General features: G+C 42.8%; 1 protein-coding gene across 1 annotated transcript in view; it reads right to left on the bottom strand.

The window, feature by feature from the left end:
• The window catches only part of NSG2 (neuronal vesicle trafficking associated 2), a 36,715-nt gene extending 11,672 nt beyond the window's left edge, over nucleotides 1–25,043 (bottom strand). The window contains exons 1-3 of the mRNA XM_009568039.2: nucleotides 24,953–25,043; nucleotides 24,158–24,308; nucleotides 10,434–10,553 (exon numbers count right to left, since the gene is read on the bottom strand). Of these exons, the coding sequence (XP_009566334.2) occupies nucleotides 10,434–10,553; nucleotides 24,158–24,286 (249 nt within the window). The 5' untranslated portion in view covers nucleotides 24,287–24,308; nucleotides 24,953–25,043. The remainder of the gene's footprint in view (nucleotides 1–10,433; nucleotides 10,554–24,157; nucleotides 24,309–24,952) is intronic.
• Between the last annotated feature and the right edge of the window lie 1,092 nt (nucleotides 25,044–26,135).

The raw sequence follows: 26,135 nt of genomic DNA, 5'->3' as shown, positions 1-26,135 counted from the left end.
CTCTGTGGCTTGTAATACTGTGAGTGCGGCATAAGTGTGGAACAAGAACATCGTGTCTCTAAGCAATTTGTCAAATAATTAAATTATGCACACAATAACTAGCTGGCTCAATTATATTAGCCAGTCTCCATCATGTAATATAATTTCTAGTGGCTGTTTAGGCACTAATAGCCTCAGATCTTTTTAACTGTGTCTGGTGCCAGCTGCGGTCTGCATGATGCTTTTCTGTGCCAAGTCAAACCCCTTGAATGGAAAATTCATGGCTCGCTTTCCAAGCTTCCACTCCTTATGGAAGTTCTAAAATGCCATTTTCAATAAGGATGCTCCCACCACTGAATATTAGTGAATTTCCACTTAGATGAATAAAAAGCTCTATTTGGTTTGGGCTTTTTTCCTGCCATTTAAAAAGTCCTTCATCAGAATAGGATGGGAGATACTATAATATTGTTTCTAAGAACACCAAAAAAATACATGGCCTTTTTGGCAGATCATACAGATATTTAAAGGTCTTTTCTCCCTCCTACAAGAATATTTTCTTCCTTTTTCAATTATCATAAGCCTTCCCTCCTTACTTCTGTGACTCTTCTACCTTAAAGAAGCAAAACCACAAATTAAACAAGTGTGGTGACTCAGTAACATTGCTTATAAAGGTGCTTTTCTTCCCAAATCCATGGTCCTAATAACACCTGACTACTGTTTCACGAGGTGAGCAATGCTAGAAGAGGCTTCCTCCCAGATCACTTATTTGAGATGGTTTTTCAATTAGTGGGACTGCAGTAGACAGATACACCATCTCCACAGCTAAGCCTTCATCAGTGACGTGCTGCACTTTTCACAGCACCGAGCAAAGCCTTGTCTGTGACATTTCCTCTGGTCACTTCACATGGGATGTGACAATGGATGCCTCAGTTCACCAAGGGCCCTTTATAAATGCATTAGCAGGAATACAAGATAAGCCATCAATAAAATGTCTCCTTGCCTACAATTTGCCTCAAGACTCAACTTTCGAAGAGTCTCATACATGCAAAATCATCCCACCTCCTTACTTGCCTCACATTAGATTTAGTACAGGGAAAGCATTAGGAGCCCTGAATTAGCACATGGCAACAGACCTTGGAAATGCAGGTTGAGTTCCTCGCTGTGCTGCTGGCTTTCTTTGACAACTAACACACGCTCTAGTCTAACTCCACACCTCGCTCCCCACTGCTACTCACAGACACTCCAGTAAGATCCACCCAAAGCTGTAAGCATCTAAGTCTCCAAAAGCTTGGCTTTCTCAGGACTGTGTGTGCAAAACCACCCTAGCACCAACACTACCTCTGCCCAAGGATCAGGCTGGTTCTAGGGAAAAGCTGACATCTGTTTGCTTTCTGAAATTACCTTCTTCCTTAGGCAAGGCAATTTAAAAGCAAACCTTTCAGACCTGAGTATTGATATACCGGGCTAGGATACAAAATGGTATTCATCCAGTCATGCTTTCTTGTGTATGTGCCTCTCCCACCACTTTCTTATATTTAGATTTTACATATGATACTACCATTTTCCACATCAGCCATCAGCAATAAGAGACTGGATTTAAAAATGCTCAGAAAAATTTAAGCTCTTTACAAGCCAGGGCATGACATAACTATCCCCAGTCCTACGGATTTCTCAGATAAAATGAAATTAAAAGTCAAGCTTGCACAAATTAAAACACCTTTGTTCAGTGTGCTCTTGTGATTAAAAAGAAAAAACAACTGGAAGTTTGTTCCTTCAAGAAGGTCAATGTATTCACATGCATTTCAGCATCTATGTCTACCACCACAGGTCTGGAAATAAAGCTAATAATACGCCAGCATGGTCCAGTACATCACTTTCTCTTAAAAAACTTATTATGTAGATGCTTTATACCAATGACAAAGCGAGGAGTTGGTGAGCAAAGTGTCCCCTGAGTAACAAGAATTAAAAGCCTTTCCATTTTAAATTAGCAATGTGAAGCTTTCTCACGGCAAATTACTTACAAATGCTACTCTTTTAAACAACAGACAACAAAAATGAATAATCTAGCTGATTATGATGCCTTCAAAGGCATGAGGCCAGTTCCATTAGCCGTGGATCGAGCCCAAAAGCCTTAATACGCCTGCAAGTACTAACAAGAGGGAGCTCAGATCTGCTTAACATTCAATCAGCAACCTGTGCTGCTTTATAAAGAGAGAGAATGAAACATTAAGGGGGTGGGAGAGTTATATAAGTGAAGCATTTCACTTCTCTAGTTATTTATTTATCTATTTGGCACTATGTTGTTTGGTTACCAGACTCTAAATCCATTTCGCAACAGTCAATAAACTTCATCTTGGCTTTAGTCAGTTGAAAACTCTTTCCTCCTCCATCCCATTCAGTCTCTTTTGCTACATTAGCCAAACTAGAATTAAGCAAATTTTGTTTCACATCGAATGCTGACAAGAAAATTACTCAACAACCAGGGTTTACTCTGGAGTGGCAGAGGTACCACAATAAGAAATGGCATTGTGCTGTTGAGGACAAAAATGCAGTGTAAGAAATCAGGCAGCCTGAACGGAAACTGCGATTACATTTTGTAACTAGCTGAACGGGTATCTCCATGTAGTCACTTGTGAAAATCTTTTTCAAGCATTTTGCTCCATAGCAAAGGGTCAGTTGAGGTTTGTGCTCTGTAACTCTCTTCTTTCTCCAATATATCAGGGTTTGGAGAATTTAGATTCAGCAGGCCTACTCCATAAACTCTTAGTCATGTGAATACTCTCTGTGGCTTCCATTTTTAGATACTTTCTGCAGAGCAATTAACTTTCTTCTCTCCAAAAATCAGTTAAAGGAAAAAAATAACCCTAAACAAATCTCTTCAGCTGATTACTCTGTCAGTGCTCACAGATGTCAAAAATAAAATATATTTGAGGTTTTTCTGACTTTGCCAAAGAGTATGTGTATGCGTTTCTGTTACAAAGAATGTAAAACAAGAATAGACTTTAAGGAATGATCCATTTCATTAAAAAGCCATGTCTTTTTTTTTTTCCTTTGCTTTGCTAAGTGATCCCTAACCCAGCTGTACTGAGCGTTCTAGTTAAATCAAAATATACTTTGTGTGTGTGTGTTTTTAACATGGAAACTGTTCCTGGCTTTACCCTTCTTTGGACCGGACCTGTACCAGAAGGCCAGGTATAGCTGGGAACCCTTACAGAATCCACAGGCTCTTACCTAGACAGGGGAAAGCTTGCAGGATTTATAGCACGATACCTGGGGATGTGATCAGAAATATCTGTTTTCTGGCAGCTGAGCCACAAAGCCACATTCGGTTCATCATCACTGCTCTGAATTGTCACTGATGATCACAAGTGGCTCCATCAATCCACCTCCATGCAAGCTGTGAGACCAGCTAGGACAAATATGACCTATCCTCTCACTTCTCTTCCCATTACAGCCAGAGGAGGTAAAGAATGATTTCTGAGCTCAGGCAGAAAGATGATGAGCAACATTTCTCACCTCCTTTCATACACACCATAAGTGAGAGCCTGAATCCACTCAGGTGCTACTTTGCACCAAATGTCAGTAGACATGAGACGAGGCAGTATTTTTTTTTGAGAAAGGAGAAACTATGACCCTCTGCATCGCAGTGGAAAATATTCAGCCTCCAAAGACAAGGCAAAGCTTGGACTCCAGAGACAAGTCCCCCCATCACTGTCTGTAGAAGGTGTAGTGAGAGCTCCCTGCCATCCTTGCAAGACGATAATGCCCTCTGCATCTGAGCCCACTAGGAAGGGAGATTGACTGATGATAGTTGAGAACTCCCAAAGAGAATGAGCAAGTCTCTGAAACCAATCCCTTCAAACTGACATCTCTCCAAGTCCCTCTTTCAATGCAAGACCCAACAGGAAACCACAATATCATCCCTGACGCTATAGCATCAACAAGACGCCTAAATGCTATTGGCACTGCTCCCCTCTGCCTGGCATGTTTCTGATTCCCCTTCACTTTCTCCCTTGTTCTCCTGGATCACACAGCTCATCCAAGTGCTGTGCAGCCTGGAAACAACATCTCAGCCACAACAGCAATTATTACCAAAGTGAGAAAAATCTCTGTGTATTAGAGCGTGTTCCCTCTCTCAAGCACCACTCACATTAGTCAGTGTAATGGGATCTTTCAGCAGCCACTCTGCATCTTCCAGATAACTGATATGATGTGGCAGTTGCCATGGTAACATTGTTATTGTTAGTATTAAAAAGCAGTAAGGAAAATTGTCCTGCTCACACTCAGAGGAGTCCTTTCTCTCTGAGTTACTGCTGCCTTGTGGTAACTCAACAATTAAAGGAATCTTTAAATTTATTTAGCTATTGAATGGGCACAATGAAAAGCCCCATGCCATTTTTCTGGGATTCATTCCTTTGAAGTTTAGAGGAAGAATTATCAGCAGAAAGCAATAGCCTACACGTGAAAGCAGAACATCCTATGGAGAAGTTTGCAGGAGCCATGGGAAATGAGGCATTTCAGGGAAACGAGGCATTTCTCAAAGCTCTGCTCACAATGCAGTCATTTGGCAGTCCAGAGGCCACTCGGCAATTCTCTGCACTGTACAAGAAACCTTGGGTTCACACCTCAGCAGATCTTACCTGTGGAAAGAAAGCAACCAAAAATTCACTCCTCACCTTCCGCCACAAGCACAGAACCCCAGGACTTTCCCTCCCTCTGAACTTCATTGTCTGTCACATGAGGAACCTTCCATTACAAGACTGCACTGAATACCCCAGGGATTCAAAGAGTCAGTTTCCAGTCATGTAGGTAGGGGAAACATCTTCCACTTCAGCAAAGCTGTTAACAACAAGAAATCAAGTCCTAGCTCTGGCCCAGAAAAATCTTTCTTAATTAGGAGACAAGAGTTTCAGATACTGGCATGATTTTGATAATGAACAACTATTGCATCGATGTCTGCTTTGTAGGGTGTGGCTGGAGACAAACTGATTTTGTTCTGAGTCTTTCACATTAGGTCAGAGGAAAATAATTGTTTCAGTACGAGCATTTCAATAACAGAAACGTTTGAATGCGTTCCACTATATTTTAAGAACTTGATGAAAAGTGTGGTGAATGAATACATCCACTGGATACTGGATCTGCATGTATCAGAGTAGTTTCAGGGTGGAGGGAGGACAGGGCTGATCTAATGATAAGAAATACATTATCACTGCATACTCAACAGGAACACATTACACAGCTAGTGACTCTGAAAATGATCTTGCCAACTTGTAGTAAAAGAGTGAAGTGTCCAGTCTTCTTCAGTGAAGTAATGATCAATACTTGCAGATGATTTTTCCAGGTAGATAAATTGCCCACAAGAAAACATCTTAAATATCTCAATTTCTCCCCCGTACACCCACTCCCTACTTGTTCTGCTAAAGACTAGTACATTGTTTAATTATTCCAACTCTGAAAGATTGGTAACTTCAGCTTTCTTAAGAAAATGATCCAGGAAAAGGAAAGAACTGTGGGTGACTTGAGAAGTCAGATAACTATGGTAGGTAACTCACAGTTACCTACCAACTAATAGTCATTAAATCATGTGTCCCTGAAAAGGCAATAATGAATAGCTCTATGGCATTTAGTGATAACAGAGGTCAAACTGGTTGCACGTGAACTGACCTGAGTAACGAAGACCACAATTTGTGCAAAACCAGTAACTGACAGGCAGTTATGTGTGTCAACTTGATGCTCCATGTTGTAAACCTATGCTGAAAGGGCACTCCAGTACCTTTTCTGCTGCTATTTGGAGACAGAAAAATCAGGGTGAACTCAGGGATAGCACAGGTGTACCTACACTCACTGGGTCTGATTTAATCAAGCACCAAATCATCAGTCACCATTCTTAAGCTTGTTTCCTCTTAAGCTGGGTGCCAATGTCTTGAACACAAGCTCCAGCTAATGACAGTCAAGGAAATGGGTAGAAACTCACTCTTCACCTTATAAATGCTTCTGGTTGATTTCTGTGTTTTCTGGACTGGTTGGCAGACCAAGTCACTGGAAACTATCCTCCAGAAGTAATGACACTTTTCATTCAATGGATAATCTTGTTGAAAACTAAAAGAGCAAGAAACTCACAAGGGTGAAGATACTTGCACGTGAGAGATTGTTCTTAAAAGCTGTAACATAGGACATCAGCAGTAAGCCCTACCTCAAATGCAAACGGTTAGATCTGTTGTTCCACAAAAGCAACGTGATTCTATGGTAGAGTCATCACATTTGCAGACCTTTTCTAGTGTACCTGAGCATCATCACTGGATGGCAAATCATGGTAACATGCACTACCTTCAAAGCATGCAAAGTGGAAGGCAAACACCAGACACTACTCCCCTTCACACTGAAAAAAAACCTTGGTATACATCATTACTGCAAAATAAGATCTTTGCAGTTCAAAAGCTTCCTAGAGGGGCACACTCAAAAGGCATAAACAGCCTGAAGGAGGCAAGGTCTATAAATCACTGCCAGTCAGCTGAAAAAAAAAATGTTGTTGCTGCTTCTCTGTGGAGGAGTAAAACGATAAAAGAAATTCCTTTTATGTATGGATAGCTCAACCATAACGCTATTTTAACATCGCTTTCTTGTAACCCATCTACACACAACTATTTAAACATTTGTTATAAAGTGTGTATGGGGTGACTCATCCAGCTGAAGAATAAGCCTAATTGGTCAAACTTCCAGGACACTGTGTGCTGAGCTATAGAGAATCATAATCTCATCTATTAGGAGATGTGACAAGTTGCAGAAGCTATTTGAAATTCCTGGAAGAGGTAGTATGAAATAAGAACCGTTGCCTAGGGACAGTCTCTTCTTTATGATAATTAAAGAACTCAGAGCTGTGCTGTTCTAGATGGATGAAAAATATGCACGCATAAGCTTAGATTCTGGCTTTGGCTTGCTCATGCGGGAAAGTTGGCTAATAATTCATTAGCCTCTTCAATAAAAGATACCCAAAAGGTGGAATAAAGGGCATCTGTGGATTTGACTGCCATGTTCTTATGGTCCCAAAACTTCCCCCAGAGACCCTGCTCTTCTGTATAATGCAGCTACATGACTCAGAAAAAAAGCTTTGGAGGAGTTTCCTTCTTCCCAGAGGACAGTCTCATACCAAGCAATCAGAAGTCAAGGAAAGAAAAGCACTTCCTTGACTGAAACAGGAAAGTTCACACACACACACCCCCCACCCTGAGAAATTATAAGTGGGCAAAGGGCATAGTCATAAACATGGAGTCCCAGCAGCATTTTTCCATAAATAATCAGTAATGACAGAGATTCACTTTGCCATATTTCTGTTTGAATTGGTGATAATTTCACTCTTTGGGTGAAAAATAAAATACAAGACATCTCACTTCCTATTCTCCAGGATGCCAAAGTAGCACAACAGCAAACAGGAGAGAACCTCTTGGATGTTTACTTGCACCCTCTTACTGTGCTCTTTCCCCAGAATATGTTACCACATACTGAGACATGTCACTCCTCATATGCAGATTAGGAGGGGCACAGCAGCAAACCTGCTGCCTATGAAAACCCTCGAATTCAAGCGTTACTGTGGACTCAAACTAGTTGTACATGCATTTCCCATACAGATCTCATGCATTTGGAGTGCACTAAACCAATGGACCATCTGCACCTGGATGGTCTTTTTACCTTTCCCTCCATCATTTGTCTTGCAGAAATCAATGGGGTGATTTAATTGCTTCTGCCAGTGCGTAGCTGCCAACAGTTCAGCTCAAGTATATATGAATACTTTAATTTTAATCAGTGTGTTAGCAAGGAGGTGTGGATGATATTTCCAACACACCACATACTGGAAGGCTATACAAAGCAACCAGCCAGCAGAAGAATATATGACGATCTCATTTACATTATCTTTTTTTAAGCTTTTAAAAGTGTAGCCAAACTGAGCTAATAAAAGGCAAGTATTTACTATTATTTCCTCTTACAAAAAAACAAACGTAAAATGATTTCATCGGCACCAGATAATAGGCCTGTTTATGACCAGAGGGCACTATTTTTAATAACTCCACTAAAAATATGCACTGGTATAAAAATATGATGCAATAAAAAAAAAATACAAAAGGTAATGAAATATTATCCATTATCTCAGCTCATTTTTGTCAGGAAATAACACTACAAACTTAATATGGTACATGGAAGCCTTATGAAAAGCAGGCAGGGAGAGGCTTATAGTCTTATCCAGTATTAGACGAGAGGCTGAGTGATTAATAAGTTGACATTGAAGAGCAGAGAATGGAAATCATATGGACTTTAGAGAAAGGAAATAGCTTAAAAATTAAACACTCCTGCTACCAGGCTGCATGGGAAGAGATGCGTCTCCCACAACTGCCCCACCGTGCAGCAAAGGGAAAGGCAGCCTAAAGCTCTGCCGGCGCTGGGCAGGCACCTCCCGTGCACCTGCTGCTGCGCATCCTCCTGCACACACGGAGAGAGCAGTGGGAGAATTGCACCCAAAACAGGAAGGGGAGAGGAAGAAATATGCCAAAAGGAGAAGTTTGAATGCAACAGCAAGTTGGAAGCTTGAAGAGTGGAAAAATAAGATACCCATAAAAGAAGCAGATGAAATGGGATTAACCCAATAGCAGTGGATGAGCTAGATATCTAACATATGGGCCTCCAGCACGCCCTGTGTGTGAGGACGAGATGTTCTTGATTGCTTTTTTAAATAACAGGGTCAAATCTTTTGATAGGATTAAAACAGTTTTACACTGACCTTTCAGGACTGCAGGATTAAGTTTTAAACAGCCAGTGAGTGATGCACCATTACTTACAATATCAATGCCATTTACTGCGGGTCACAAGCCAGCACATCACTTCCAGGAGCCTCTATGTTAACTGTTGTCTCTCAGGGACGCTGTGGCTGGTTCTCATTTGTGCAGTGCTCATACTGGAAAATAGCTGCTGTGGTTTCCAAGACTGGGATTTTAACTGTGGCTAATTTGCTCTTTACTTTACTAGTGGTACCAACATAGAATCACCATTGCTGGCAAATAGGTACTACGCACGCAGTAAGATCAGTGAAGAATTCAGTCAAAATCAACAGCACATAAGCTCCTGGTAAGTAATTTAGATCAAAGCATGCGATGTCCACTGGGAAAAAAACCAAGAAGCTATAAACATTTATTCATAGACCTCTTAAGAATAAATCATGGCTTTAAATATCCTGGATGAAAGCAACAGAATTGTCCTTGTGAGGCATATGTTAGTGAATTTCTGGAAAAAACACAAAACAGTGCCATTCTGTAACACTTCAGAAGAGAGTAACTAAATATTTCTCACTTCACTAAGTTGCACAAGCCTTATCTTGAAGTTTATTGAGGACAAATGGTAACAGATATTCCTAGATCACATTACAATTTTAAAAGTGATTGGTTTCTTGTAAATTACTAGAAAATAATGATAATAAACTTTTCTATTTCTTGCAAAACTCAAAACAACTGAGCCAAATTAAAGACTATTGAGTCTCTTGAGTGAATTCCTGTTAAATGCCAAGGATGATACCCTTTAAAAAAAATTTATAAGCCCAATACTAGCTTTTCAAAGAGGAGAACTATAGCTTGACCCTGCTCACCCTCCGTGTTTTCTACTTTAATCACTGATGTTTCCTCTGACTTTGGAAATGTGAAATCAGATCTCACATTTTTATCACCCACATGCTCTGTGGTTTAGGAAAAGCATCATGTCTTTTCAATGAAAATACTATCTGCTCCATGCATGGAGTCTAATTTCAGGAGGAACTGAGCCATTCTAATATGCTGCCATCAACAGGAACTGAGGGCACTCAATAATTCATGAGTTTCTTCCCATGTTTGAGTACAACCTGTTGCAAATTTCTCAAGGAAACATTTTTCATCAGAAAATTCAAATTCTCATGAACCAAAACTGCTTACAGGACAAGATATGCTTATATACTTCTCTGCTATCTATTTAACCAGTTTGAAATAGCTTTTAATCTGTAATAATATAACCATATAATAATAAATCACTTTAAATATGAAAAGGGTTGTTAGACTACAAGACAAAAGGATTTTTAAAAGGCAAAACAAACTCAATCAACTTTCATTATGATTATTTTTTTATTCCTCATAAACACAAATGCTGGAGAAGAAAGAAGATCCAAACCTGTTTTACTTTCAGTTTGGGATGGAAAAATATTATCATCGCTTTTTCTGCTGAAAAAGAAAACATTTCCTACATTAGATCTATTTGTGAAGGTTTTTTCATGCTTGTCCTAAAAAAAAAGTTAAAAAAGCTTTATACTCATGTAGATAAACCTTTCTCTGACCCTGGAGATGAGTGGAGTGTTAAATTTGTTATGTCTTCACTGTCACTTTGATTCAGTTATTTTAAAATAAATGGTATTTGCATCAGAAGGCAGCAGAATAACCACTTCTTACCTTTAGTCTTTCTGTTACGCCATCAGTGAAACTGACTGTGAATTCAGCAATTTTGGGCACTCTGAGTTTTCTTTTGTTCTTCTGGTCAGGCTGATACTCTGTTCTTGTTTTCACAATTACCTGAAAAACATCAACACTTTTAAGGCTTCTGCACGGACACATTTTTTTGTTTGTCATTTAAGCTTATCTATATAAACTATGCCCTGAACCTACACAAGTAGCTTAGAAGCATAAGTTAACACAAACCCATTACACCCTCACTCAGAGACTAAGAGAGGAAGATAAATCATCAGGCAGAAACACAGACCTAGGGCAGTGAGCTTAACACATTGAGCCTTAAAATAACTGACAGCAAAATGTTTAATATCCACTTTTATTTAGGAATGGGCATATAATTTTTGTATCATATTCAATAGGCAGAACATTCGGAATAACAGCCCCTCCTAAAGAAGAGCCTCACTTGTTAAAAGCCTCATGCTAACAAGTTCTACTGAAGCCAATTTACATTTAGGTCACTTGGTGTCTCGTTTATTTAAGCTCCAGCTTATCAATATTATCAATATTAATCTCATACTATCACCTTGGGTTTTCCCCAGAAGATCTCCGTGTCATCTGCTGACTCATCCAGGTCCTACTAATCATATAAAAAATTAGGTGGTTTACGCCAACAGAGAAGCCATAAGCAGCTTCTAAAAGGTCAAATTACCAACACTGCATTGTCAATCTATATTGAATTTTCTTGTCACCTAGAATGACTCTAAATATTTAGGGTGAAATCCACCCACTGCAAACACAGAAAAGGTAACACCTAATGCCAGCTGCTCCCAGAGGGGACAAGCATCGGGGCTGTACGCTGAAACTAATAGCCCTTCAGAGGACCAAGCGTATCCATCCCATTATACACAGAGATCTCAAAAGGCTACCCATCCACGAGCATACAGCAATGTAAGAGCATGCCAGCACAGCTACGCTATCTTAATGTAGCTGTAACATGCAAGAGAAGACAAAATGGCCCTGTCTTCATTACTGACCAAGAGCCAGAGCTCATCCCTGAGCAGGGGGCTGCAGTTGTCACCACACACTACCACTACGCTTCTGAACAGGATTCCCAACCCAGGAACAAGATCCACAAAGCATATAATGGCTTAGCGTGGTTTGCAAGATTTTGATAGGTTAAACACAAAAGGATAGAGAGAACATCAAAGTTCTTGATCTCAGAACCAATGCTTCTCCCTTTTGGCCTCACATTCTGAACTGCAGGACTACGCAGCTATCAGCCTTGCCAAGGTGAAAATTAAATACTCCAGAAGTGGTGAATGGTTCATATGAGAATGACAAGAGTGATCCTAATGCTCTTTGTTAGAAACAAAAAGTCTTGAAGGTTTGAAAAAGATTAAGTGATGCACAAGGTTGAGTTACCAGCTAATGAAGAATTTATTTCCAAATGAAGACAGCAAAGTCTGGTTTGGACCAGAGAAAACCCCAGGTATTTAATCTTCCTGCACTTAATGCCATGTGAAAATCAGTGAGAGAAAATCAGCGTGGAGTCATAAGCCAATTTTCTGGATTCAAATGCAAATCATTAAAGACTGATGAATACTTACATCCTTCAGCGAAATCCCTCTCAATAATATTTATTACAGTAGCATTTGCAACATTAAGACTTGGGAAGAAGGACAAAATACATTTATATTAGCACTTTGGAACTCAGGATTTCTGATGACACAACACAGATGATGAGATATGACACAAGGGGACAATGTTGATTTAGGAGGTATGGGATGAACCCTAACTCTACTCTGAATCTGCTATTGAACCGAACCCCACTCTGCTCTGAAATGCAGCCCAGCACACTGTGGACCAAATAAAGGAAAGCTCCCTCTCCATCCAGGACAAACTGGCCCAGGTTACCTCTGAGTTACGAACAAGCAAAAACCTCATTTTCTCACTCAAAAGGAGGGAAGTGCACTCAGGACTCCGTGCAGCCAGCCCCCAGCCTTCCAGCCTCCTTGCTGGCCTTTTGTAAGCACCATACAGTAAATTCCAGAGTGTCAACCATCAACACCTGCCAACCAGCATTCACAAACTGCACTCACTCTGCTTTTAAACCCACCGGTCATGACATCCAAGTCTCCCAAATTCATGCTTCCTGCTCAACATAAATCTTAGTCGCAGACAAAATCTTAAAATATACATGAGGGCTTTTCCACAAACTCTACCATTAGGTCTTAATGAAGGACCACGTAGCCAGAATATAAGAAAAAAAATAAATAAATAAAAGCCTTACTTGTTTCTATTATGATTTTTCTTCCAGTCTTTGCCATTAATACCAGTTTTCTTATGTGGATTTTTACTGTTGCTGCAATTATATCACTTACCCCGTGAGCAGGAAAGCCTGAATTTTGCTGTCTACAGGGATACAGCAGGAGACTGAAAATAAACCCACACAGCCCTTCGCAAGGCATCAGATTCAAGTCCAGTAGCAATGTCTATCACGTTTGTGAATAAATAAGCTCAGTCCCCAGCCAGATCAGAAGCTACTTGAAACCCAATTTGCTGACTGTGCCAGCAGTGAAATGTGTGTGTTCCCAGAGCCATAGTCATCCTGCTGCTCCGTGTTTTGCAGAGAAATTTGCAGAGGTATCAAAAAGCCTTAGTAGAAGAGCTAAGAAATACCTTTGCTAAATGCCTTTTGGCATAGCAAAAGCTAAATAGCTGCTCTCCAGAAGTATCTTTGTCAGACAGCTGGTGGAATTACTCAGCAGAAGAAAGGCAAGGCAGTCAGTAAGATCTCCTCTTTAAAGGAGAGCACAGAAATAAAATGACAAAGGGCAAACAGAAAACTAAAAACTTGTAGCATGGGGGTGGCATTCAATAGTGTGACTGTAACGATAAAAATGAAATTTTGCTGAGGGCACAAGGCACACATTTAGAAGACAAAAGCTACCTCTTGTTTGGTCACCCAGTCTAAATAAATAAGCCTGACTCATCCAGGTCCTACTAATCATATAAAAATTAGGTGGTTTATGCCAATGGAGAAGCCATAAGTAGCTTCTAAAAGGTCAAATTACCAACATTGCATTGTCAATCTATATTGAATTTCTTTGTAACCTAGGATCCAACTTTCGCAGCAACATTCACTCCCTCTCCAAGATGCCATCAAGAAGCCCACACAAAGGCTTCTGGAAATTGAATCGTGTTCATCAAACTCCTTGAGCCTCGTGCACTAGTGACACCACTCCAGTCAGAGCTACCTTAGCAGTATCCAGAGACAGGAGTGAACACTAACACCGTCAGAAGGGATTACTCGGATACACATACGCCCCACACCCACAGCTCTTAGCAGAGCGCTTGCTACTCTGACAGCTCCCTATGCACATCACTTGTGAGTGTTTGAAACAAGTTTAAAGGAGAGCTGATCAAAACCAAAATGAACTTTCCTAAGGTAAAAGCTATTAATCTAAGTGCAAATTTAGAAGAGGCATAATTATCTTAGATTTTTTCCTATATTTTTAACATTATTAGGTTTTTGTTATTTTGGTGGTTTGCTCTGTTTTCATTTTCCAGTTTTCTTATTTGGGTTGGGTGAGAAAGAAAATTTGCCTTCCCCTCTGTTCCCTGCTATCACTCTTTTTCACCTTTTCTTTACGTTTTGTCACTGAGAAAAAAATTCCTGGCAGGCAAGTCTTCCAGAAATTCTTACCAAATTGCTGTTGGATGTACAGTAATAAAAACCCCACTGACTCCACAGTCAGTGCAATGATCAGCATTCATCTATCACCAGCTGCCCCAGAGCAGTTCCATCAGAGCCTGGGATCCTACTGTTTCAATGCAAACAAGGTACATTCATCTCACACCAGGACAGGTTTCCTGGGGAGCTACGTGCGTTTATTACAAACCACAGCAAACAGAACTATCTCCATTCCCTCTTCTTGTCCATTTTGCAGCTTTGCTGACTTTAGTAGAGTTCTTGATTGAAATCAGTGAAAGGGACTATAAAGCTGGGGTCCTGTGTAAGTTGCAATTCAAAGTAAACTGAAGTAAGAGGTGCCCTTCCTTCCCTTCTCTGTAATTCTGTTACAGTGGGAATGAACAGTTCTTGGGGGGTTACTTCCAGAGCTGGCAGCACAGCTTGGCTGTGCTCTGGTCTCATGAGTACAGACAATAAACGCAAACAACTGAATCTGTGCTTAAATGGACAAGTATTTTCTCAAATACTCCCAAAAAAGAAAACTAGCCCTTTCTCCAACCCCACTGCAGCAGCATCAACCTGCCCAGTCTCTGCACTTGCCTCCTTGAGCTCTCACCTCCTCCTGAGTGCTCCCCAAGACTTGTCTTAACTCTTACTCCTCATAGTGGGAAGAGCCTGGCTGGTTTAGGTTGGCATCCCTAACCATGGGCAGAGAATTACCATCATTATCATCATCATCACGAAGCAACCTGCACACCTGCAAATGAATATTAAAAAGTAAGAACCATCCCATCAGTTTTTTTGATTGGCTGAGTCTTTGGAATTGCTGGATGAATTCCCTTTGAACTTTTTTTGACAATTGTCAGCCTTTGTGTTTCATTATCTAAGCCCTGATTTAGCACCAGCTTATGCCTGTGCATTGCTTTGAGTGTTGTGATCATCCTCCAAAGACAGTGGCCTCCCTGCCAGCTCAGTCTAGCCTATCTATAGCCCTTGAAAGCAAGTACTGTGGATGGTGTCTAGAAGAATATTGGCACAGGGGATCCCCTGCAAATGATGTTGCTGCCGTAACCTGTTCTTAAAATTTTCACGCTATTTCCCAGAGATGCTCCACCTTCAAACTGCAGAGAGACTGTCCTGTTTATGATAGATGCAATAAAGGGGACACAAATAAATTACCTGGGACTTTCTTCATTTCATATGCAAACCAAACCGGTTCTTCAAAAGCTGCTTCTTAGCTGAAGTTTATGATTGATTGCAAGAATACAAGAAAAGAGGAAAGGATTCCCATGACACAGCAGAAAGATAGTCTAATTACAGGAATCCACATTGCCAGTCCTTGCAGCTTCTTCCAAAACTAAGTTTATCTAGTATTTGAACTCATTAACTTCCAATTCAGTGAAGCACTTAAGCATGTGAGTATTCCTATAAACATCAGCCGGATTAGTCAGATATTTAAAGTTAAGTGGGCATTTAAGCACTTTGGCCAGAACAGAGCTTAAGCTGTCTTCAGTCACCTCCCCACAGCCAGTTATGACACCCATGCTCAGGGCTCCTCTGTCATCCTTTAGGAAGACCACTCATTGTGTTTATATACCAGCATGACCACAGTATCCCTATAGCACTGATTGAGGATTAGGAAAAAAAAGCAGATTAGTCATGTGCTAAGTCACACCAGCAATGAGTGGCTGAGTCAGGAAGACAGACCTCACTCAGCTTTACTGTGCACCATGTTTTCTCAGGTTTTCATTAACTGAGTGATAATAGGAGCTCCAGCACATTCTCCATATAAATGCAACAGTCTCGGGATTAGGGGATGGCAAGGGATATAGGTGGGAAGAAAATCAGATGCACTATGGAAAATGGCAGCTCTCTGCAGAATTGTTGCCCTCGATCATCCTAGGTTAGCAGATGTAATAACACTCTCCATGTCTTGAAAGATTTTTAATTTCTGGGGGTTTTTTCTTGCATCTTCTGGTTCCTCATTTCAATCCCTCAGACACTTTTCTGCAAGAGCTCAGTAGCAGACTATATAGAATGGCCTCTAAAAGTTATAAAAAGCCAAACGTGACAGGACAACAAACCATTTTTCTAATGATGCTGTTTGCTAATACATTTATTGAGTCTTATACCTAAATGCACTTATTATTCTAGACTTAATGCTAGTGGCACCACTGGAATCAATAGGAAACCTTTCCTGGGCTTTAATGAATGCAGGACCAGGCACCCTCTCTGTAGTGATGCTTTGGAAAATTATAGGTATGCTGAGGTGAGAAACAACAGATGAGAGTCCACATACACCAGCAGGAAATCCATCACTGGCAACCTTGAGAAAGTAAACAGTAGGAGAGTGCTGGAAAATCTTGATATTTTGGATGCTGAAAGATAAAGAAAGCAAGCTGCTAACCAAGTGCACTCTATTAAAAACATTTGCTTTCAGGAGGAAGGAGCAGAGCAGACGTGAAGTGTGACAAATGAAAAAATGTCACATTAAGCATGGAACCTTACAAAGGATTTTCCTGCAATGGGATGAAGTAAGTGTTTCAGAAAATGAACTGATATGAATTCTGAGTCTTGTCTCAGACTGGCTAAACGTAACATCATTTATTGCCACTTTATATTTGTGTTTGAGCTCTATGGTTTTCCCCAAAGAAATAAGTAATAATATTTAACATAACTGGCATTGTGAAAACTTTAAATTATTCATTTGGAAAAGGACATACAGCCCTGCTGTAATTCCCACTTCACTGCCAAGGTGCCTGTAATATATTGTGGTTCAGGTGCTGCAAAGTGCAAACCATAAAAATTTAAAATACTACTTCCTAGGATTATTAATAATGAACAGTCTCTCCCTCCGAGTGGCTTTCAAATTGACAGAAGAGATAAACAAAATGTGTTTCTCCTACCAAGGAGAAAGGTTGCCTTCAGGTTCAAAGCTGGACTTTGTAGTCCCACAAAATGGTTGTAACACATCCATCGGTTTCCACGTGGATCAGTCACGCTCACTTTTAAGTGAAAATGAGACTCCTGGCTTTCAAAGACATGCCTTTCTTCACTCCTTGCAGAGAGAGAATGGAAAATATAAACTCATCTCTGGCACCAACATCGTAGTTTCCTTTGCCTTCATTACCCAACTGAGCATCAATAGCTGAGAGAAACCTTAGACCAAGTCCCAGCTGCACCATGCTGTCCAGGTTATTGAGGATAGCAAAACAGCAACCCCCAGCCTTGGCACTAAATCTGCTGTGAATGAGTTGGTTTCTGTGCTTACGTGCTACATGCCCAGGGATGGCTAAAATTCACCACCTGCTCACACATAAATTCTCCAGTGACCTACAAGCTCTAATCTTCGCACACAGCCAGCTTCAAAGAGAAAATGAGATGTGCACATTGCCAACAGTAGCTGAAGTTAAAATACTTAGCAGTAAGAGAGTATAGGAAAAGAAATGGAAAAAACATGTTTCAAGGCTTAAAACAATCTCTTTCTTTGCAGGCTTAGGATGAAACATGCATAGACATGAGCATGTCCACACCTACTGAAGCATCTCCTTCTATCTCATCTCATCTCATCTCTTGCACTGGCTACTGCTAGAAACAGGACTGTGTGGACTAGTAATCTTAGACTACCTGGCAATCACCATGCTGCAAATTCCCAGATTTTTAGACAACTAAGTCCTTAAAACTTTTCCAAATAATTATGACTATGTCCTATCCCATGGCATAGGCAGCTATGCTTCCAAATCTACGAGATGAATGCATTTCAGCAGGCAGACCTCCCTGATTGTATTAAAATCAGCATTTGAGATGTATGTAATGGTAGACCCCGTGGCATCCTAGTCACTATTTGAATAAATGCCTGACTTATCAAGGAGTAAAAATAATAAGGAAAAAAAAAAAAAAGGATGCCCAGGGATCGAATCAATAGTCAATGGAGAAAGACACAGTCGATAGAGTCTGCCTTTTTTTCCCCTGTATCGGCTCATCTAATGGGTGTCGTGCTGGAAATGAGTTTCACAGAAGATGGTGGAAAAAAGTGGTCCCCTGAATCAGTGCCAGGAGCATATTCCAGACATAAGGAACATCACAAAAGGACAAAGACAGCAAATGTAATCAGCCCTGGCATCACGGATGAAAGGCAGCACAGAATGCAAAGGCTGCATTGGGAGCTGAAAGCAGCTGAGAAGGGAAAGACACAGCTCGCAAGCACAAAGGGAGCTTGGAAATTATTCAGTTAAGTCTCCCTACAAATCCCTAGGTGACCATAACCATCAGGAACTCACAGGAGGCTGTGAAGGGGTGACAAAAATTGATTTCAGTAGGTTCAGTCAGGGGAGGGTATAGCAAAGCAGACAAAAGAATCAATCACTTAGCTGTAATGATGGTAAATTGGCCAGGGTAAATTAGCAGAGCTGCATTGATTTCATCCAAACTACACTGATTTACACCGGTCAAGAATCCTATCCAGTCTTACCTTCCAGACCAGTAACTAACTGCAGTGTGGGGTACACTATAAAGGCTTGCTGAAAGAACTTCCCCCTGCAGCAACGAGCCTTTATGTCAGAAAAAAAGAAGATTGCAACAGGCTTAGCCAAACATCCATATCCTAACACACTTCTCCTGTATCCATTTCTGCTGTTTCTGCAGAATGCAGCTCTAGGAATTGCAGTCCAGACAAAAATGGGTTTAAGAGAGGCAATGGAACTCAGAGAAACAGATATAAGCGAGCTTTAAACAACCTAATTCAGACACTGATAAGAGTTGCGGTTAAGGAGAGGAATTTTCACACAAGTTACATAAATCCTGAGACTCTACATACTCAAGAGCTGCAGCAGCGTTATCTGTATGCAAGTGAGGTAGTTGAATGCCACCCCAGGTGCCTGCGAAGGCCGCAAGCGCACGCTTGGACTGCAGCACAGCTCTGTGCATGTGGATTGCCCAGGCTGAGGTGTTCAGCGGGCTACAAGCGAAAGCTAACCCGACAGCAGCTACATCCAACGAGGATCACGAACTGCAAATATTTATTGCAGCTTAATGAGCAGCAGTGTTTACGTTCAAATACACATTTAGAGGACAAATGGATTTGCACAGTGCAGAAGGGGGACAGATGTCACAGGGGAGGAAGGCTCAGGCTTTGGTGTTTTGTGGGGATTAGGCAGAAGATCCCAAGTGGTGAAAGGAAAGGGTGGGGAAAGGAAAGACAGCCCACCCATTCCTTCATATTTGCATCACCCTCTCTTCCCCCCCCCCCCTTGCTTTTAGCTACACTTTCTTTCCCTTTGCATCCTCCTCCTCCCTTTTACTCTTCCTTCCTTCAATTGCCAGAATTACTAGCCTTGACCCGTCTCTCCTTTTGCCAGTTGCTCCATCCCAGCAAACCACCAGCAGCAGGAGAACAGACGCCTGTTCCCAGCTGCATCAGGAGCCCTCCCAGACAGCAGCAAGCAAGGATGAGCTGCCTGAGCCCACAGCACATGTAGTGACACCCCGAAACAAGCTCGACGCTGCCCCGACAGCGCGTGCCTTCAGGCTGGCCAGAGCCGCTCCACAGAAGGCAAACTGATATCAGTATTTCAGGACAGAGCCGCAAGTAGTCCCCTAGGTACCAAAGCACTAATCCAGTGTACTATTAATTATGCCTGCTCAGCTGGCCAGGACAAAACATTATTTTCTGTTAAACCAATAGGGAGAGGCAGTGAACACAAGGGACCCTCCTGATGTCAGGAGCTCTTGATTAGTCCGTGTAAATGCACAGCCTCAACCACTCAGAGAGGGGTGCAGCCAGGAAGGGCAAAAGGCAGAGGCACGGGGTGGGAAAAGCATTTGAAGAGAGCAGTCACATCTATTTTCTTCTTTCTTGCGTTGGATGACAGGAATTTGTCACCAGAGAAATTATTTCTCAAGCCTCCAGATGCATTCAAAATAAAGAACAATGAGCCACATGATAAGCCTTCTTCAGCTTTCCCCACAAAAGAGACGCCGGATGTTTTTTTTCAGCCCTGACAATAGCTTTCATGCACTTTTGTGTTATGTAAAATTAGGATTTTTACTGCCAGAACAGAGACGTTTCCTGCTGGATTATACTGTAGCGAGCCTATGAGACTAAGGGGTCCCCAGATGTTTGCCTCATTTAAAATTTAAGTGAAACAGTATGGTCCCTGAAAAGCTGCATATCTTTTAGCATTATCATTGCAGAAAGACTAAACAATTACAGCCGAAGCACTCTGTCTATGCCTAGAAAAATAAGTGAACGGCTACCTTTTTCCCCCTTGGCCCTGAAAGAAAAGAGACTTCTTTTATTTTGCCTTTAGAATAAGAAGAAATGAAATTTAGAGACAAAAAGCCAGGTCCAGGGCTTGTCACCGGTCATGGCTATTATTTCTGTTACAGGGATGGATTTCAGCAAAAAAGGCTACACAAAAATTATTTAAGAGCATCTGCTGCCTTCTGCAAATGCCACCCCAGCAAGAGAATAGGGGAGCAAGGAAAATGCTTGAAGATAGTCAATAAATATAAATACACAGCTGGCTTAACACCCTAAGGGAGAAATTACTGACCCGGGTACATTTCTCCCCTTGCAGCCATACAACTGCTGACAGAACGACAAGAATGCTGATGCTGCAGGAGGAATAGCACGAGCCTCGCGAGGAGACATCCTTCTTTGGTGGAACAAGAAACAGTCAGTCCAGTGGCCAGTAATTTTTAGAAAAGGTTGCCAAATTCAAGCCTCCTGAATTCCTGCCTGCTTTTTTCCAGCAGCATCAAGGTGGAAGTCAGAGGGAGCTGCTGAGCTCACAGCACTTTGAAAAACAAGCCCGTTAGGAAAGCATCCCTAAAAGGAAGCCGGTAAATTTAAGAATATCTGTAAGCGCTGCCCCCCATCACCCCCATACATGATTTCTTCAAATCAAGGAACTATCTGAAAAGAGATGGGCTTCAGGGATTACATCGCATGAGCAAAAGCCTCATTTTCATATTATTTCTCTGTATTCTTTCTCTGAGAGGGAATCCAGACACAGAAAACACTTTGAAAGAGATGAAGCTATGATGAAACAACTACAGAGGTTAATGCTGAGAGTCGCTTTGAGTGACTCTCAAGTGATTCAGTTACAAAAATACCCTTGAAATGAAGAAAAATTGTTTTTTTAAAGCCCTTAAAACACAATTTTCAGTCTAGATTCCACAGGCTTTGCAGGTTCTGCAAAGGTAAGTACACTGGCAACAGATTTGTTTTTCTTCAGCTTGCATGCAGGTGCCTAAGGCTCAGCTGGAAAAAGCCTATGAATTAGAGCTTGCAAACCTTTGCCATGCAGTATAGGTACAGCAGGTGAATGCAGTGGTAAGAACAGCGGGGGGATTGCCCCACACAGATCCAGGCACCCCTGGGTCGCTAGCCAAAGCCTCCACTATTTCTCCTCTACCAGAGAGACAGAAGGCAGTGCAAGCACAGCCCCAAGCTGCAGTCCAACCTCCCGCTCTGGTTTTGATGCACCCGGGATTGCCCCGGACCCAAGGTTATATATACCCATGTTGAAAGCTTATATTATCTTAAATGAAGATGCCCTGTAATGGTGATGAGAAGACCAGAAAGAGAGTATTCAGCAGGGTTTTTTTCCTTTTTTCCCCTCAGATTTCACTTCCAGGGAAATGCCTGGGTGCAGCAGCTCTTTGTTGCAGCGGCAAAGAGACAAGATCCGCAGGGAGCAGGGCCTCTCGGTAGATAAAGTCAGCAGCAACCGATTTGCATTTGGGAAAAGGAGCGACAAAGCCAATCTGAGCTGTTGCAGACAGACCCCAACACCAAACCTCATTTGGCTTCGATAATATATGTGGCATCCCACGCAAGAGGCACAGGCAGTGCCTTGGCTTGTGTCCTCGCTCTCCCAAGCTAAAAATCAACTGCTGGCAGGTATTAGGAATAAAATCATTGAACAGTTCGGGATGGAAAGGACCTTCAAATCGATTTTAGGGTTTGTTGGGTTTTTTTCAACCCTGCCTCCTGACTGCAAGGCAAGTCCAAACAAGAATACTCTCTGAAAGACCTGAAATCCATGTCTGCTCTTCCTCAGGCTGAGCCCGACTGAACTCAGTAGCAGCTTTGCTTCCCTGAGTACAAAGCTGAGATTTCCCCCTCCCACTTAACCTCTGCCCAAGCTTTGCTCCTGAGGCTCAACTCCTTATTAGCAGGTCTTTAAACAACCCTCTGCCCCAGGGTGAACTCACCCCAACAGAATCTGTTCTACAAAGAGCAAAGGAAGCAGGTTGTGAATTATTTTGCTTTTATCATAAATAACCTCTACTTTTTGTGAACGGATCTCCAGTCACCCTTAACTCCAGGCCTACTGCACAAAGGAAACGAAACACAGACTGCAGAAATCAATACCGTTGACTGTAATGAGTTCTGAATCACGCTTAACACTCCTGGAGATACATCCCACCCTTCCAGCAAAGCAAAATATGGATGTCAGTAGATGCATTGACAGTAATATATGCTAATGAAGGTAATATAACCTAACAACAAGTGAATTATTGATGTAGGCATGTTTAAACAGAAAAATCAGCAAGGTATCACATCAGACCAATACACTCCAGTGTTTGTTCACCAACAGGCAATTTGAACGTGGTGGTCATGAAAACACTTATTACCACTTTATTAGCTTGAAAGGACTCTTTTTAGGTTATCCACGTCTCACTTGATACACCAGTCATTTGAATTTCACGTCGTGTGACACTGCATGATCTCAATGCACCATTTGTACTAGCATCAAATGAGCCCCTCTTACAAATCTACCATTTCCTCTGAGCTTTTCAGACCTTTCTGATAAATCATGCTGCTTTGCCTGAATTATCTTGCTTAATCTTATTTATCAGAGTCGTAGATAAGGGCTGGTTTAGCTTCTCATTCACAACAATTCATGGAAGTGCAACTCCCTTGAATGCAGTGAAGTTGTTCCTGATTGCCGTGAGGCACATCAAGAACGGAACTAGCTCCTTTGTCTGGCACAGCACTGGTTCCCAAGATGTCAAGGCAGTTGATTCAGCTCAATCATAAAATAAACATATTTTGCCTATCTCATCAATCATCCTGTTCTCCTAATGAATTTTGTTAAAATTTGTACTGTAGCACAAAATACAGTATAAATAGGATATACCTTTAATAATCACCAGCGTTAATTTTGCTATTATTCTATTATCCCATGAGATCTAATCATTCTGTCTGTACTTTTGGGTGAGTTGGCTCCATCTCTGTAGTATCTGGGAACTACATTGCAGACAGGCTTTGTTTTTGTAAGGGCTGTTGGTGCACACAGATTTTTATGATCTCATCATGAACTCACCAGGTTTTATTGATATGCTTTGTCACTGCATCGATATAGACAAAAGATTTCCTAGTACACACTGCCGCTAAAAAACCTCAACTACCAAACTGCAGCCAGTCACCAATGCACATTTCTGGACGTTTTGGTGCAGCATCCAGTTCTGAGAGTGTTGAGTGGGCAGGGGACAAAGATGTCCCCCAGCTGGAGCCAATCGGGGAAATGAATCCCTGGATTGCTCCATCCCCACTCCATGCATGGGGGAAGTCAGCTGCTCTCTTCAGGGAAATCAGCACCCTCAATGCCCAAATAAGCTTTACAAAGCCATGGAGAAGAAAACAAACCTTAACTGAGCTAATTAAAATAGCTGCTATTTCAGGAGAGTTATCACGTTAATACAAGCAATTAATCTTACTGGCAATAAACCATTGTAAACTGCTCCTCAGTTTCTCCAAGAGAAATACACTGAGCCTTTTCCAGTTGTATTTATGAAGGAATGAATATTTGGGGCTTTTATTGAAGAGAGAAGGAGATGGGGGAAACTGCTTGCTTATTTGCCGTGTTAAAACAGATAAACACACTACAAAAGATAACCCCTTTTTGTTTATTGAATAAGCACTGTGCCTTCATATAAGCAGAGACCAATAAGTTACCAAAGCAGTGCAAACCAAGGGGCAGGAATGTGTGCATCATCATGCAGGAGTACCGTTTGATTTTACCTTTTCCGGAGCCGGGAACTGCAGGTGATTTACTTCCAAAGGTGTGATCAAAGGAACTGTCTGAAAACCATCTTCGTTGGATGGTTGTTTGTTGTTCTTGTCGTTCAAATTACTCCCCAGCTTCACCATTCTCGGACCTTGCTTTCCAGACCTAAAACCAGCCAGATGGACAATGTCACAGGAGCAGCGGGAAAGGAAGGATTTCTGCCTTACCCTGCTCGGCTTGACTTGGCAAATCGGTTACTTGGGCTTTTACGCCTGGGTTTCCAGATAGACCGCACCAGGACCTGACTTCATGCATTTTGCTGTGAAGATGCAGACACCTCACAAATAGCCCTTAAAAAGCCCCACTGTGAGCCCGGGCATGGCTGCCCCCAACGCACCGACACCGCACGCAGCGTTACCGATGGGGACTGCCACTCCCGCAACCGTTCCTGGGGATGGGATGCATCTCCTACTGACAGACTGGTCCATGGGATGTCACCCTGCAACCATTCCTGGGTAATGGGATGCATGTCCTACTGTCACCCTGTTCCCAGGGATGTCACCCCACAGCCATTCCTAGGCAACGGGATGCATCTCCCACTGTCATCCCGCTCCATGGGGTGCCACCCCCACAACCCTTCATAGGGAATGGGATGCATGCCCCACTGTCACCCTGGTCCCAGGGATGCTTCGGACACTAACCCCCCCCCCCCATTTTATTTCAGCCCCCGTGGCGGGTGCAGCCCCTCCCTCGCAGACCCCACACCCCGGAGGGCTCGGGGGGTCCCTCCTCCCCGCGCCCCTACTTACTGCAAACCACGCGGTGACCGGCGGCGGCTGAGCCCGGGGGGGGCGGGGGGAGGCGGGGATGCGGGCGGGGGCGGGGGGGAAAGGTTTCCGTTAATTGCAATTAGCGGCGCGGGGAGCGGTGCTGAAGGGACAGCGCTGCGCCCTGCGCTCGGCTGCGGCTCCGCTCGCGCGACTGAGGGCGGGAGCGGGCGGCGGCTCCCCCCGCCCTCCCCAGCCACCGCCTGCCCGCCCGCCGCGGCCTCGCGCACCCCCTGGCGGCCACGCCGCCCACGGCCGCGCGCCCCGGGCCGAGCTGGCGCCCCCTGCAGGCTGCGGGGAGAATCTCATCCGTACCGGAGAGGCTGAAAGTGGGAACTGCATCCGAACTGGTAAGACTGCAAGTGGGAATTGCACCGGTGCGGCCGTGGGTGGGAATTGCATCCATACCGGTGAGGCTGCAGGTGGGAAATGCATCCATACCAGTGAGGCTGCAAGTGGGCGGTGGAGCTGCAAGAAGGAATTGTATCAGTTCAGGTGGGTTTGCAGGGAGGTAGAGGGCTGGTAGAGGGCCCTGCAGCAGCTGCACCCTGCAGGAATGCATTGCGCAAGGCCAAATGCAGCTGCAGAAAGGTCAGAGATGGCCACATGCAAGCTGGGACACTTCCATGGGTGTTCAGTTCTGGAGTCTTCAGCACAGGATGGACATGGATCTGTAAAAGCAAGTTCAGAGGAGTCCACAAAGGTTATCTGAGGGCTGGAGCACCTCCCACATGAGGGCAGGCTGGGAGAGTTGGGCTTGCTTAGCCTGGAGAAGAAAAGGCTCCAAAGAGACCTTAGAGCAGTTTCCAACAGGGAAAGGGGCTCCAGGAAATCTAGGGAGGACCCTTTATCAGGGAGTGCAGGAATAGGATGAGGGGAAAAGGGTTTAAGCTGAAAGATGGGAGGTTTAGATGAGATATTAGGAAGAAATTTTTCACTCTGAGGGTGGTGAGAAGCCGGCACAGGTTACCCAGAGAAGCTGTGGATGCCCCATTCCTGAAGATGTTCAAGGCCAGGCTGGATGGGGCTTTCAGCAAACTGATGCCCAGGTGTCCCTGGGCATGGCAGGGGGCTTGGAGCTGAATGGGCTTTGAGGTCCCTTCCGACACAAAGCATTCTATGATTCTTTGAAATGCAGACACAGAGAAAGATGGGGGGTTGAGTG

The sequence above is a fragment of the Cuculus canorus genome, chromosome 14 (genome assembly GCF_017976375.1).
Source record: "Cuculus canorus isolate bCucCan1 chromosome 14, bCucCan1.pri, whole genome shotgun sequence".
Taxonomy (NCBI): Eukaryota; Metazoa; Chordata; class Aves; order Cuculiformes; family Cuculidae; genus Cuculus; species Cuculus canorus.
Note: the sequence above shows the minus strand (reverse complement) of the source record. Positions and strands in the feature narration are given on the sequence as shown.